At 41.0% G+C, this 15353-nt stretch overlaps 1 protein-coding gene across 1 annotated transcript in view; it reads left to right on the top strand.

Annotated features, from left to right (window-relative positions):
* The window catches only part of si:ch211-113g11.6 (uncharacterized protein LOC559008 homolog), a 37684-nt gene that overhangs the window by 12200 nt on the left and 10131 nt on the right, over positions 1-15353 (top strand). Inside the window, exons 4-10 of the mRNA XM_044033245.1 lie at positions 5061-5156; positions 5432-5537; positions 9795-9902; positions 10793-10932; positions 12314-12492; positions 13644-13752; positions 13958-14165. Of these exons, the coding sequence (XP_043889180.1) occupies positions 5061-5156; positions 5432-5537; positions 9795-9902; positions 10793-10932; positions 12314-12492; positions 13644-13752; positions 13958-14165 (946 nt within the window). The remainder of the gene's footprint in view (positions 1-5060; positions 5157-5431; positions 5538-9794; positions 9903-10792; positions 10933-12313; positions 12493-13643; positions 13753-13957; positions 14166-15353) is intronic.

The following is a 15353-nucleotide window of genomic DNA, read 5'->3' as shown; positions in this document are numbered from 1 at the left end:
ACTAAATGTTCACAATCGCTAAAAACCCGGGCCGGGGGGCACGCAGTACTTAACACGTTTCACGTTTCTGCTTGGGCACGCCTGCCGTTCCGTTCACACTCAGACGAGCTTTTGCATCAGTCAGCGTTTTCTTGATCTCAACTCTTTGCCCTCTTTTTTTTAAACGTGGCTGTGTTCTATGAGCAAGTTTCCACGGTTACCGTCTTCTTTCAAGATCGCATATATAACCAAGCTGGACTGGGTGTCGTGTATACGCAGTCTGTGTGGAAGTGAGTGCGTGCAGTTATCAGCGTGGAGTCCGTATGATGGATGATGAAATGTGGAAGAGGAAATTACGACCCTGCCCTTAGACTGACCCTGGACTCGGGTCTACAGCTGCCCGCACGGCTTCCTTAACCCCACACACACACACACACACACACAGGATGACACCTCGCTGTTGAATAACTGTATCCCAGATGTATCTCTATAGAGCGAGCACTTCCTCACTTCTTCTTCTGAGGGCAGGAATGTGAAATGAGGTGTGTAGGTTCTTGTGATTGAGTTTTCCCCATTTTCAGAGCGCGGCGGTGAACAACTGTCAACGTCGGGCTCTCTCCTGCAAACAGTGAATAACAAAATCCAAAGCAGCAGCAGCAACAACAACAACAACAACAACACAATCATAACTCAAGACGATGTGAATTTATGTGACTATGCTGTTCATTCAGACCATGTTTTACCGTCTCTACTCTGCAGCCTTTCACCATCTTAGTAACTCATTTTACTTTTGCATTATAATCATTTTCACCCAGGAAAATCATTTCTTTCTTTTTTAGAATCTTAGAAGTCATTTATCTGTTAATTATGGACGATTATTCTTGAAGTGAACATCAAATTATTCACAGAATTCAGAGGTGGAATTGTTTTTTTGGGTTTTTTTGTCATTATACAATGTGCACAATCAAATGTCTTTGTGGCTTCCTCCATTTTTATAAAGAAAAGCTGAATAAAATAGAACTTACTCACGCAGACACTTCAATCAATTATAGATCGTCTCACGGGCAGACTTTAAAATAAGGTGGGAAACAGTAAGTGGATGATAGATATATTGTTTCTATCTATTGGCTTTCTCTATTTCAGTGTTGTCACAGACATCTGAGCTAAAACCGGCCGCCTGTGTTTCTTTAACCCTTAGAAAACATTACTATGTTATAACACACGGTATATACAGACGGTATAAGAATGTACAACATAGAGTGTGTCTTATATCCTCTTTTCCAGCACAACCTAGGCAATCTGATGAAAAATGTCTTCCATTTTCACCAACTATAGCAACACACCTGCGCAAAAGTACTAAAAATTTACTAAAAAAGTTCACTTGGCTCGTTTTCATGAACAAAAAGAAAAGAAAAACACGTCTATTTTGTGACTTCTGCACAATTAATGCTACTTTATATCACGACTAAAAACACAATATCAAACGAATCATAACTTTGACTAAACAACAAAAAATATTTTTTGAAGCCGGAATATGTGACATATAAGCACAAACACCCAGGATGTCCATATAAGGAGTTGTGTATTATTCCCCCTCCGTGCCATGTGAGCTGTAAGGGTTAAAAGCAGATGACTTCAGATTTACATCACTCTGAATGAAGCAGTAAATCTCTTTTAAATATCAGTTAAAACGCAAGAAAAATGTATTTGTCCCTAGGCGGCAATTTAATATAGCAAATGTCACTGATATACCGTCATAAAGATTGTGGGAAGAGACAGAACGAGACCTTATGTAGCACAGAACACCTGATTTGACAGACATTCCCCAAGTGTCTCCAAGGCCTCGGTGTTGTCTGTTGTCATAACGTCCTCGAGCCACTATCTCACTTCTTAAAAAGTGAACACAGTAAAGCCTGAGTTATCGCTTGACTGCGGAAAAAGTGTCGTCACTTGACAGATTCTCTTGTTGTTTCCCGGGCACTTCCTTCTTTAAATAACAACAGGTGGTGAGATGACGGTGCAGAAAGAGACTCCGCTGACACAAAAAGGCTCGCATAGAACAAAGAACTTTATTTGTCACAAGCCAAGCATCAGGTTCAAGCAGTTTGCTTGAGAGAGAGAGAGTTTCAGCCCGAATCTTAGAACAACCCTGCCCTTGTTTTAAAGCCTGACATCATCAATTTTGGCAACTGTAAAATAGAAATCCAACCCTCTGATCACAGTTGGTCATTAGTGACATTCTCGTGCTACTGTTAACTTTTGAACATAAATTTCCAATGAATGCATGATAACAAATTTGACACTGGCGCCATGTTTCTTGGCTCTCCCATACTCCAATGGCGTGTTTCCACCGGCTCGGCTCGACTCGCCCTGGCACGGCACGGTTAAGTTGCATTTCCACTAGCATAGTAACTGGTACTATTTGTATTACCTGCTCTGGCGAGGTTCCAAGCAAGCTGAGGCGATATTACGCGTGACAACGCCAGACTGCTGGCCACTGATTGGTCACAGGAAGAGACGTCCGACACAAGAATCAAGCCAAACAATGCCGAACTGTAGATCAGCTAAAAAAAACACTTAACAATCCTAAAAACTTGTGTTAATCTCCAACATTTGCCAGGGAAATGTCTAAAATGTCGATATTTAACAGAGGAGTCTGGTGTATTTAGCATCACAAACCCTGCCGCTGTATTTCAGTCCGGTGACTGTGTCAGGCGGAGCCTAACAAATATTTTGAATGAACTGATTCTAATGATTCACTTACACTGAAAACAACTGCTTTACAAGTCACTCATGCGTGTAAAACAAAATCATGCAGCTGTGCACTGATGACTCCGCCCACATTGAGTAGGTGCTATTCTGTTGTGGAAAACCAAACCGTGCTGTGCCGTGCGAAGGCGAGCTGGGACCATAGGTGGAAAAGGGGCTCAAGGAACAGGAAACACCTGGGGTCTCTCCTGACAGATCTACGCGTCCCTTCGTTAAGTCCTTTTTTTAAAGTTTTTTTTTGGATTCTAATCTAATTGTGGTCCTGTCAGGATAACGGATTCCTGATTGCATTTTCAGGGTACTACAGTTCTCCCCAGCCTCATAACGGGATAAATAGAAAAAAGTCCTGTCTTTTTCAGTCCTCTCAGTAAGAGTTAAACCTTTTGTTAATTGAAAATGACACACGACTTAATGCATTTCGCCGAGTGACATTTATCAAGAGTGTCAAGAGGATAAAGAGTATAAATCAGCCTTATATCGTCGTCCTAAGCGGCCAGCCGCACTCGCCGGGAGGCTTTTAGAACGAGACGTACCTCAGAGCAGTTTTCTACAAAAGGGCAATTCACTGGTTTTAAAAGAAGAGTTATATTCCCAAGGATCAGGACTGTTATGTAACGTTTTCTGTAGCCGTACAAGAACTTTATCAGGCGTTTGAAAAGCATCACGTAGCTTCTCTTGAGTTATTGTGTCACAGACTTTAGAATTTCACTGGAGTCAAGATCACTAAACTCTGGTGACACAATAAGAATGTTGATTCTGGAGGACTCTGCTAAGACATATAACATCTATGTTAACATCTCATGTTATATTACTATGGTATGAATGAGATTATGGGATTGCACATACAGGGAATTTGACTGGACTCGACTCTACTTCGTTTTCCAGTATTTTCATCACATCTCAACGTGGATAGGGTCGACATAGGCGACAAGTATCGCATCCGAGCATCGGTCCGTATGGTGTACGCACATAAATATGATTTAGTCGTACAGTTTGTCCTGGAGGTTTATAAAACCAGCGGGAAAAAACCTGACCAGCCCTGTGTAGCCACACCCAGTGTGGCCACGCCCACAGAGAGACAGACAGAGAGAGAGTGTTAAGGAGTAGTAGGTGAGGTAGATGGTTTGGTTTGCATAGTATTTGATCAGGTTATGTACGTTTAAATAGGTATGAACTTTAACAAATGTTTAACGGGACGTGTGTGTAAAATATGACCTTTAGCATTTACTGCAAAATACATAGATGCACTGACACCAGGCATTTCATCCTATAAATGTATTTTTTATATAATTTTTTTGGTTCATCTGACCAATTTCTGATGAGTTATGTGTTATTTGATAACAAATGCATGAAACTGACATGTTCTACTATGGAGATGGATACTGGATTGGTAATCTATTTAGCATTGTATTTTAAAGAGCCCAGAAGCTTCATTTATTACAACACAGAAATAATAATAATAATTAAAAAAAAAAACAATACAATACAGCACAATGCCTCGGGGGGAAACATAATGAGAGCAGCATTTCCCCAAATTAGAAACGAAATTTGCAATTAAAATGAACCCACTGGCTCCAGCAAGACACGACATGGGCAGCTTCTGCAAACCACTCAATCTCTTGCTCAGAAGAATAATCCAAGTGTATAAAGAAGAACATGTATACACACACGCACACACAATAATAATAATAATAATATTGTATTCATCCTACCCACTCGCCTACATATCCACCTACACACTTTTGGCCTTGGTGATATCATTGTTGCCTGTTTGCCTCTTGTTTGAATGTTGCATTTTCAGCATAATAATCACTGTTACAACCTCAACAACGCAGGCTGCACCCTTCAGTCTAACTTTAAGGTTATATTTCATATTCATTTTCACGCTCCTTTTAGTGATGTCCTGGGGGAAGCGGTCAATTTTTTTACTCAATGAATAAATGATGTGTATTCAGCATTGCAAAGCTTAAATCCTGCTTTCTTTCTCTTTCTCTCAGTTTTTCCTCCCATAATGTTTTTTTACACTTTGTTTTTCCGTCCCTCCGTTTCACCTTGTTCTCCTCCGCTGTTCGCTTCCTTCAATCCCTGGCTCGCTGCTTTGTCTTATCTCTCCCTTTGTGCAGTCTTGTCCTCTCTAATCACTCCGCCACACACCATCCAATGTTTCCCTCTTCTGCCTCTCTGCATCTTTAATCCCTCTCCCAATCTGTGTGCCTCTCTGCCCTCCCCCACACTCCTGTTTCCTCTTCATTTTCCGCCTTTGTCCTTCTCTTTTCATCTCACTCTTGTGCTTCTTTTTTTTTCTCCCACAGCTGGAGTGCGATAATTTCATCACTGTCATTCAGAAAGTAAACGACAGATTCATCGTATGCGGGACAAACGCTGGGAGCCCGAGGTGCTGGATGCTGGTAAGAGGTTCTTAAGAGAAAAGCTCCTCTGCAGCACAACAAACTTTCTTTTTTACTGCTGTGCTACTTCAACCCAAAGCCTGAACAATCTCAAGATGAATTGCTTTAATTTATTTACTGGGGGGGGCCCATTTTATGAAATGGTTCAAATGAATCCAGGGGTTATTTATTGTCAAAGGTATGGTGGCAAACATAAGCCCACACACACTGCTGTGTCTTGTAAAAGACATTGCAAACAGGATTTCCAGTGTAAGACTGTGTTTTCCCCTCTGCAGGTTAACGACACAGTGCTGACTGATGTTCAGGGCGGTGGACAGATAGGCTCGGCCTCTGACATCTCACCACCGTACCCGTCCCAGAAGTCCATCAGCCTGCCTGCAGGTAACAGACGTGACGGGAAATGTGAGACATTGCAGAACAGTACATTTGTTGAAAGACTAAACGTAACGTAAGGATTACAATAAAAGGGAAAAACCCTGCTCTTAAAAACACCACATCATTACAAGGGTAATAAGAGGAGGAGTGAGGTGTAGCTGAGGTAAATTAGCTGTGATCAAGATGGAACGAGGTGTATCTTGCATTTTCAACACATTATTAGCTGTTTAATAATCTAAACAAGCTGAAGCTGAAGTCGGTCAAAGGTCCAGCGTGTAAGAACTACGGTGAGAGTGCACATTGTGACATTACATTTCCATTTAAAGAGGAATAAGCTACGTAGAAGAAGTCAACTAGTTAGGAAGGAGATTGTGCAGAGGTAAGTGCGAGGACAGAAGATGCTCTTGGAAGAGCTGGGTCTTCAAGAGCTTCTTGAAGATCGACAGGGACAAACGTCCCTGTTCTGGTAGAGCTCAGTAGGTCATTCCATCAGCGTGGAAAAGAGTCTGGATTGTCTTGTGCGGCAAGCTTTGATGAATGGAGTAGTAGAGGGGTAACATAAGCCTTTATGAGAGCATTTAAGTTGGTGGGAGCAGACCCATGGAGCACTCTGTAGGCCCACGTTTCCTTGAAATCCTTGAAAGTTTGTGAATTTGATTGGTTTGTTACGCCACAACCCACTGTTTCATGCCCTGTAATGCTTGATGTACATAGACTCTAGACTAGAGAGCAAATGACGACGTGATGCCTGGGAAATGCAAATTTCCAAGATCTCTTGTCTCACCAAAGACAATTACAAAGACTGACTTTGACCAAGATCCCAAGGACAATCATTGTCCAGATGCAGAGCGTGCAGCAAATCAATAAAAGTGGACGCCATTACAAGTTGCCCTCCTATCTTAAGCTGTGTCAGCACATTTGGCCCTTGAATTTGAGGAAATAGGTCCTGGAAAGTTCTTGAAAAGTCATTGAATTTGATGGCAACCAAGGTGTGGGAACCCTGAAAAATGGTGGCACAAGATGTCCGCCTGTATTTGCCTCAAATACATGTAAAAGACTTACAAAAAAACTATTTCTACAATTTTCAAATTAGTTTGTTTTTGAAACAAAGTTAATTTCCAAACATTAACGCTGGGATAGGCCTCATATTTTGTTGTTATTGATGAATAATTCCGTAATAATCTTTCAGGATCATATAAATCAATTTGTTTTCAGACTTTCACCAATCACACAACAGTTCAGAGAGAGAAGACGCCCCCTGTTGGCTGTTCTACTGAGCGTCTAAAAGAGAATGGGGACAATAAACAGAATTATCAAACTCTGGTTTTTTGTCACATATGAAATGTGGTTGCATCTATCTGTGTTTGTCTAGTGGGAGGGGCTTAAAAAACATTTTCATCAACCTGCAGTTGAGACTCAACAATTAGCTAATTATCAAGCGATCCTGCTGAGTGCAGATTTAACTTTGCTCATTTGTTTCGGCTGCTGAGCGATACTTGTGACTCCCAGGAGAGATTTTGTCTATTTACAGTCTCTATTCATAACCTGCAAATGAGTAAATGCCTTCATCTGAAGAACCTCGCTGCACTTAAAAGAGACATTTTCTCCGTAAGATAGATGCGTTAGCATTTTTTAATTAACCGTGCGGTGCTTTTGCTGTTATGTGCATTTTGTAGTCTACCCGGAACAAGAGCGTGTGTTATGTAACCATTGTTTATTCAGGGAAAATTGACTAAGCATTGTGCTGATTTACAGCAATGCCCTGGGTTTCGAACAGATTAGAATAGAATAGTAACACAGATGCAGGGCAGAAAAGTCTTAAAACGATACACACTATAGCAATGGCAATTAAGCTACAAAAAAAGTGTGAGCAACAGTACAATTTTAGACACTTTAGTTTTAAGTCATCGTCTACTTTTTTTTCAGTCATTTGGTGGAAAACAAACTACATGCAAACTGAGCTGTGGCGGTTTCTGTTTTTGTTTATTACAACGAAAGATACTAGTAATGTAAAAAATGTAAATAAATGAATATGATAACTGGCTCTTAAAAATAAAGGTATATACAAATTAGAGCACCAACAGTGTTCAGAGACATTGTTATTGTGTTGGCAGATTAAATTTGTCCTGATATCTAAGGCCAGTGTGGTCCATATAGGGCAGGGGTGGTCAAAAATATTTTCCGAAGGGCCACACTGATCGTAATGAAGCAAGCGAAGGGCCACAAAAACAAGGTTTTAAAGAAATAAATAATCTCATATTACCTATATTTATATTCAACATGCCTAACATTTAAATTTTAAAAGTAAAATGTGACATGTAACCTCAATGATTTGTGTCCTTTCCGGAAACTACTTTCAAAATAAAAGTCTGGGTGTTTAGTTAAATGCTGATGGTGCTGATGGTGATTTTGAACCAATTTTTGTGAAAGAGAATTTTATTGTCTACTCTTGGTTAAGTCGCATTACTCGGATGTAACTTTTTCATTTTCTGACCACTCATCTTAGTCATCACAATTACTAATATCGCAAAGTTGATTTCTAACTTGAGCGAGAGTCAACTTGAGGTAACCTGTGAGGACATCTCAGGCCGGATAAAGCTGGTTTGTGGGCCACATCCGGCTCTAGGGCCTTATGTTGCCCATGTGTGATATAGGACCATCCGCAGGGCCTGTTCCCCAGTTTCAAAGTAGTTCAAAAAGGCCTTCCAAATATGAAAGAGCTTTGTCTTTCTGCCAGAACTGACACTGGACATCAGAATCTTAAGCAGCTTCAGTGTGGACGGATCAAGGTTTACTGCAGTGGGTTGTACTCTGCGGATACAAGAAGAAATTATTCACACTGTGGATTTGGGTATTATTATTAAAAAAAAGTGAGATTGAAGGGTGGCATGACAGTGCTTAGTATGTACATTGCACATCGTGGGGGTCGAAAAGCCCAAAGATGAGTCGGCGAGTTGTGAGGATTTTCGTACGTATAAAATCGGTCACGTGTAACATCACCAGGGAATCACACCACCCCGGGTGCCATAGTTATGAGCCATCTGCCATTTACGGAGGGGAAAAAAAATCATTTAAATAGAGCTGTTACACAACCGAGTGCACAAACTGTTTCCAGAGCAGCATGTACCACCAGATAATTATTTTTCATACCTGCCGATTTAAAACGCGAATGTCCTATCAGCAATGTTCAGCATGGAAAAATGAATAAAACTGCTTCATGGATCTACTGCATGTAAATGCCCTGCAGGTCTCGCTTTCTCATTCAGTGTTGAGGTAAATGTATCCTTCAGTTTATGTCTCAGACAAATCAATATCTGACTACATTTCCACACAGCAAACTCAGACTGTCTGGAAGAGCACAGGAGGAAGATGCTTAGCTGTGTCATGCCTATACATTGGAAATTAATGTAATCTATATGTTATTGTCCTTTAATTAAGAGTATCACAATGAGATATTTTGCCTAAATTGTTACTGTTACAACCCCTAGAACTGGTAGTAAGTTTCATCTTAGCAGGCATTCTATAATGGAGCTAGTTTTGGTTGCAGGACTGAATGAAAAGTAAAAATTGCTAACAACAAATTCACATCATGGGGCTTTAGTGTCTCACTGAGTCGTCTCCATGCACAAAGTATCTCTTAACTGTGCGATTATTGAACAGTGCACGGCCACATTAAGCAAACAGAGATGTTCCAAATGAAGAGACGTTTCTGTATTCACAGCGCATGACGAGGGACAAACAAACTGTTTGTTAAACCGCCTAATGCAGATGGATTGTTTGTACAGACTCTTCGAAATTAGCGAGAGGTTATCTCGCGCTGCGGGATGCTTCTCCACGCCGGGATCGATTGCTGAGGCAACGAGCCGAACCTTTGGTTGAATTGAACCATTTTCCAGTAACAATCAGTCCTCATTACGATGTTACTGCCACGAGCTCAAACGGTTCTTTTCCGACTCGCTGCAGAGAACGAGCTTTAATAAGAACATGGTTACTGGTGGCTGCTCAGCGATACAGTCCCCTATTCCGCCTTTATGTCTTATTTTCTCCCACTGTGTTTTATTCTTCCTTCGTCCTCATGTGCGATCAAACAGAATCAATCTCGTTCCTTTTGTCCCCCTCGGTGTTTAATGTGTCTTCATCTCCCCCATCTCTGTTCCTATCCCGATCAACCTTGTAACCATCCATCACACTCACTCTCTCCCTTTCTCCTTTGGCGCCCATGCCGCTGACCCTTCTCCTCTTGTCTCTTCCACGCCGTCTCAGATGGGAGCCTGTACTCTGCTATGTCATCAGTGGGAGGTCACGCCGGCACAATCCGGCGTACGTTTGGCCCCCAGAAGCTCCTGAAGACGGAGAACGTTTGGCTGCTGAGTGAGTAGGAAAGGAGGGAGGGAGGGAGTTTTGCTCAGACTAATGAACATGGAGATGGTGGGTAATAATGATCTGGGTAAATCATCAACGGTTATTGCCGTACAGAGATAAAAAAACATTTAGGTACTGTTTGGATTTTATGTTGTGGTGTCACATTATGTGCAGCAGTAAAATACCAATCAGAAAAACTGTATATCTACCATTTTCTCTTGTTTGATATACAATTTAATATTCAGGTTTTTCTTTAAACGAGACTGTAAATGCTTGTTATTATGATTTAAAGCATTAGTACAGGGCTTGTTAAAGTGTGGTTCACTGAGGTACTGAATCCCTGTCAGCTCCACATCGAGATCCAATCTACCGGTGGATAAAAGTGGGCTTAATCGTCTAGTTGCACAACCGACTCCTGTTTTAAACTCACAAGATTTGCGATTTGATTGGCGCCCCAACAGTTTTTGCAAGTGGGAGTTCAAAGACGTCATTTGCAACAAGGCACCTCATGGATGACACTAGCTGCCAATCATACTGGTGTCTATGCTTTATGTATTCTTCACTAAATGGGAACATTCATTCATTCATGTATTTATTCCTCATCTAACTCTTTATCCTCCACATCCTCAGGGTCACTGAAACTAGTGATTAAGTTCATTAACTTCCAGTCAAACTGGTTTTTTTTGCTTTTTTTGTAAACAACTGATACTTCCATCCTACTTCCTGGGCTTCAAAAGACTAGGTCTATTTTTATATGCAGTCTACAGGTAAAACCTGTCAGTACCTCATCAAACCAGACAAAAAAAAACACCAAAAGATTGCATCAGACTACATGAAGACAAGATAGATAGATTTAGAACAAGGCTAGAGTCTCAGGTAACATGCTTCTCATCGCACAGATCCACAGTTTGCTGGTGCAGCCATAATCCCGTCCTCTCAGAAGTTCAAGGAGGAGGTTTACTTCTTCTTCAGTGAGCTCAACAAAACTGCCAGAGTGGACGAGGAACCGTACAGGGCCCGCATTGGTCGCATCTGCACGGTAAACACCACACTCACATGCTAGTGTTTGTGCAAATGTGGCTAAAATCCAGATCCTTGCATGAGTTTGAATCTATGAGCAGTTGTGAGCAGCCGTTTCAAAGACTGCTTTCTGAGATTATTTTTAGAAGCCTGGAAATTTGACACGAGTGATGCTTCAAAAGAAAATCACTGCTTTTCAGTGAATGGCTAATGGAATGAGATGAAGGATCAGATTGCTTCAAAGTTTCAACAAATCCCAAAGGTTCTGAAGGAAGATTAAACAAAATGAGCATTGCACTGTTTTTTCTTTTCTTTTCTTTTTCTAAGCACTTAGCCTTGTTCATGTGTTATATCAATTTTTTGCTGAATATTGGGCTTCTAAAAAGTTCTAAAAAGCATTATTTGTTAATGTTGCTACACAGGATAGAAACACTCACCAATTAAAAGCTGTGATAAAAACTGGTTAATATATATAAGTTAAATCATTTTCCCTGTATTACAAATGATTGCTAATGATTCAAATAACTAGTTAATTGGTCTTCTTGAGTGCATCTAATTTCAAATTAAAATGTTGACTTTTGATTACCATGAAGAATAGATATATTTTTGTTTAATTTTTAATCCATTTCAATCATGCCAGAAATGTCATTGTAATACTACAATAGTAGCACTTTGAAAGTGCTTGTCGGTACATTTCCAGCCAGTAGCTGCTGGTAGCTACCTAATTTTAGCCTGCTAACTGGCTAGCTAGTGGCTACATATTAACAGACAGTAAAGTAGGCGTTATATATTTGTGAACAGCCAACGTTTTTGTTGCCACCACTTCAAATGAGGAATTTTAAGAATCCTGTTTCTATGGACCTACGAGTATGCTTGTTATTTAAAAAAAAGTATGCTAGCTGTGTATAAATCCTTTAAGCCTGCCCCACATGAGAGGATTTTTAAATTTGACTTGATTTTAAAAAACGTGGGAGACCACAGACACAACTTTGTAACTGATCAATGTTTTAATCCTGCGAAAGCACAGACTAGACGATCCAGTCATGATGCAGGACCACACGCACACAAAATCTGGGAATTGGGATCTCACAAAAAGTTGCATGATTTAACGTGAATTCACAGTGTAAACAGACATGGAGGCGGACGGTCAGCATGGTCAGTTAGTAGCTGTTGTGCGTGCGATGTTTTGTGCTGAGAAACCCCAAAAAAAACTATGGATGACGGAATCAACTGGGCTTGTACAAGTTCAAAAGTACTATCTGTTTCCCATTCAACTCGCTCCCATCGGTTATTGTAGGTTTCTGCTCACGCCCCCAAATTGCTGTTGCCAGGCACCCATGATTGCCAGATCGTCCTCTAGTGTGGGACAGGCTTAAACTGCCGTTGTGTTTTACTTCCAGGTGGATGAAGGGGGCATTAAAGCTTTGCTGGAAAACTCGTGGACCACCTTCATGAAGGCTCGGGTGATGTGTGGCGCAGGTAACACCCAGCAACAGTACAACAACATGAGGCAAGCGGTGGTGCTGACGGCAAAGGACAAGAGGGCAGGTGTGATGTACGGCCTGTTTTCCAACCCATGGTGAGCTGGAACTTCACAGTTTAGTCAGTGAAAAAAAAAACTAAAGAACAAAACAGTAATTCATCCACCCACCCACACAGCACTGACACACACACACACACCGTCTTCGATGGAGCCAAGTGAAACCATTCGAGCTATATTCATCGCAACCTTTGCAGCTGGTGTCAAAGGAGTTGAAGAAGATGATGACTAATTTTAATCGTGTACTCAAACTGAAAGCTAAATCACGGCCGTGCTTCATTCCAGTGACTGTGAAGGGCTGCTTCTACTGATTCCCTTATTACAAACAACTTGTAGACTAAGTAGAGATGGATACCCCGACCATGGCCCCTTTCACAGTTGAATTTGTGGGAATAACCTGGGGAACCTTGCTATAAAAAGGCAATAAACACCATCCATTTTACAGCGGTTAGTCTGCCCTCTGTTTTTTTCAGCCTTCTTCTTTTTGAGTGAATTGCAATGTTACAAATTCCATAACAAGGGGTCGGAGGATGTTATTGTACTTTGTCCCAAAATGTAAAAAGGAAGGTTCACTTCAAACAAGGTGATGAGACGAAAGTTCAATTCCATTTCAACCTTTCCTGTTATGTATATGTATGTACAGGAACATACAGTACAGTATTTAGCCTGTCATTTTGTGCATGCATGGGTGCATTAGTAGCGTGTTCTATCTCTTGTTGAGGTATTGGAGTAAGGTGAAGTGTAAGAGCTTAACTAGCTCTCAAAATTGAGATTTCTCTGAGGCCAACTGAGTTTTTTCCCCAGATTGATTGAATTCAAGGAGACTTATGTCAACTGTCATTAAGCTAAAATTGGTTGTAAATACCGTAAACTAGTGGGTAGGGGTAATGACGTGGAAGTGAATGCAGATTTATTATTCAAATCTCATTTAAACACTTTTTTTTTTAACCATTGTGAAGGGGTTATTTCACTCCTGTCTGTCGTATCAGTGTATCTGAGTCACAAAAGTTTAAGGTTTCTTTCTATTTCAACAGGCCCTAAACCAAAGAGGGTTGTTACATAATGTCTTGTCACCCTGAATCCAGCCAATAATTTCTAGTTGTTCCCCCGCACGTCCCGCTTAACCCACCTTCCCTGCTTTCATTGTGGATGTACTGTAATTACTATCCTTTCTTCTTTCCTGTCTGCAGGGGAAGAACAGTGATCTGTGCCTACTCGATACAAGATATTGACCAGGCCTTCTCCACGAGTAAACTGAAGGGCTACAGCAGTCCATTCATTGGCAGCCGCCCTGGAATGGTAGGTTTTTTTTTGTCTCAGCAATTTGAAAGAAAAAAAAAAAAAATCCCTGACAAAAAAGAACAGAAGAAACTGCATGAGTCAGCGTTTGTCGCAAAAAGGGAAAAATATTGAAGTGAGTTAATAAAAGGAAAAAAAGCAATTTTGAGGTCTTTGTCTGAAGGCTGTTTTTGTTTAGTCAAGATTTCATCACTTCTCCTCTCAGTGCGTCCACAAAAACTCGACGGCAGGAGGTCACAATGACATCAAGAACCTCGGGGTGATCAGATACCACCCAGAAATTGAGGATGTGATCCGGCCTGTTGGCGTGGCTCCACTTGACCTGCCCACAGACGACCAGATCACTCACACCGTGGCGGACATCGTCCTCGCAGTCAATGATGAGCACTACAGCGTCCTGTACCTTGGAACAGGTGGGTGTGCATGTCTTTTGTTTATGTGAAGGTCTTTGTGTACTTGACTCGAGCCGATTTCCGCTCCGTTGAACATTACAGTATTATGAGATCGCTGTACTAACAGTCTTTCACTTACCGTCATGGGGATCACGGGCGTCTCAAGGGAGTTGGAAGTAAGACGTTTTAAGCATGTAATTGACAGCCAACCCATTTTTCCTGCTGTTACTCTACAAATCAAAGCCTTGGCAGAAAAACCTTATTCAACATAAAATACTCTTACTCTCCAGCAGTGCAGTGCACTTGCTCAATGAGAACTTTCCAGGGTATTTTCCTGCTTTGTTCTCACATATCTAATCTAATACTTTCTGTTCCCTTCTGCTATGTCTGCCCAAAATGTGGTGCCATTTCCCACTATTTGTGCCAAGTAGATAATAAACATTTTATATTAAAACTGCTTCTGTGGCTCGAAAACGTGACATTAAACTAGATGTAAAAACTGAATCCTGAGGTTATAAGCAAATTCTTTTTAACACTTCTCAATGGAGCAAGAAGACCCGGGTTTGCAACACACTCGTTTCAAGACAAGGGTCTTTCTGCATGGACTTGTTCACCATCTATTTCATTGTAAATATGGAACAATCAGACCACTTGTTTACAAATTAATGTATAATTACAGCCTATGTTAAAACCACTGAAGTGATTTTGCCCTGTTCCAAGCAATTAAGTTGCGGTTGTAAAAAAAGCTGTAATCACCAAGAAAATATCATGTCCGTGAGTGCTGAAATAAGACTCAAGTTGCTAAAAAATTGCAGCACCGTTAAATACACAACCAAAAAAAAATCTTAACAGTGGAAAATGTGGGCAACCGACACAGTCAAAATGCTCAAATCCTACTCAAATGGCTCCCGGCTCTGACAAGACTTTCGATTTGATGAAAGCAGCACTGCTGAGGCGCTGTTAATGCCCAAAGATGTTACTCCAAAAATTGCCTTGTGCCACGGGGAGATTACTATGGCAACAATCACAAGTCATATGCTCATGTGTGTGCGAGTGTCTCACCACTCTGAAGTCCACTGAACAGTGAACATGTATCAAGTGCTGCCACCGCTGCTGCTGCTGCTGCTGCTGCTGTTGCTGTGGATACATGAGTGTCATTCATCAAGCTTTTCTGGGTTGGTTCTCCACATTTATTTAAAAAAAAAATGC

Source organism: Solea senegalensis, linkage group LG9, assembly GCF_019176455.1.
Source record: "Solea senegalensis isolate Sse05_10M linkage group LG9, IFAPA_SoseM_1, whole genome shotgun sequence".
Lineage (NCBI taxonomy): Eukaryota > Metazoa > Chordata > Actinopteri > Pleuronectiformes > Soleidae > Solea > Solea senegalensis.
This window is presented reverse-complemented; position numbering and strand designations above follow the sequence as displayed.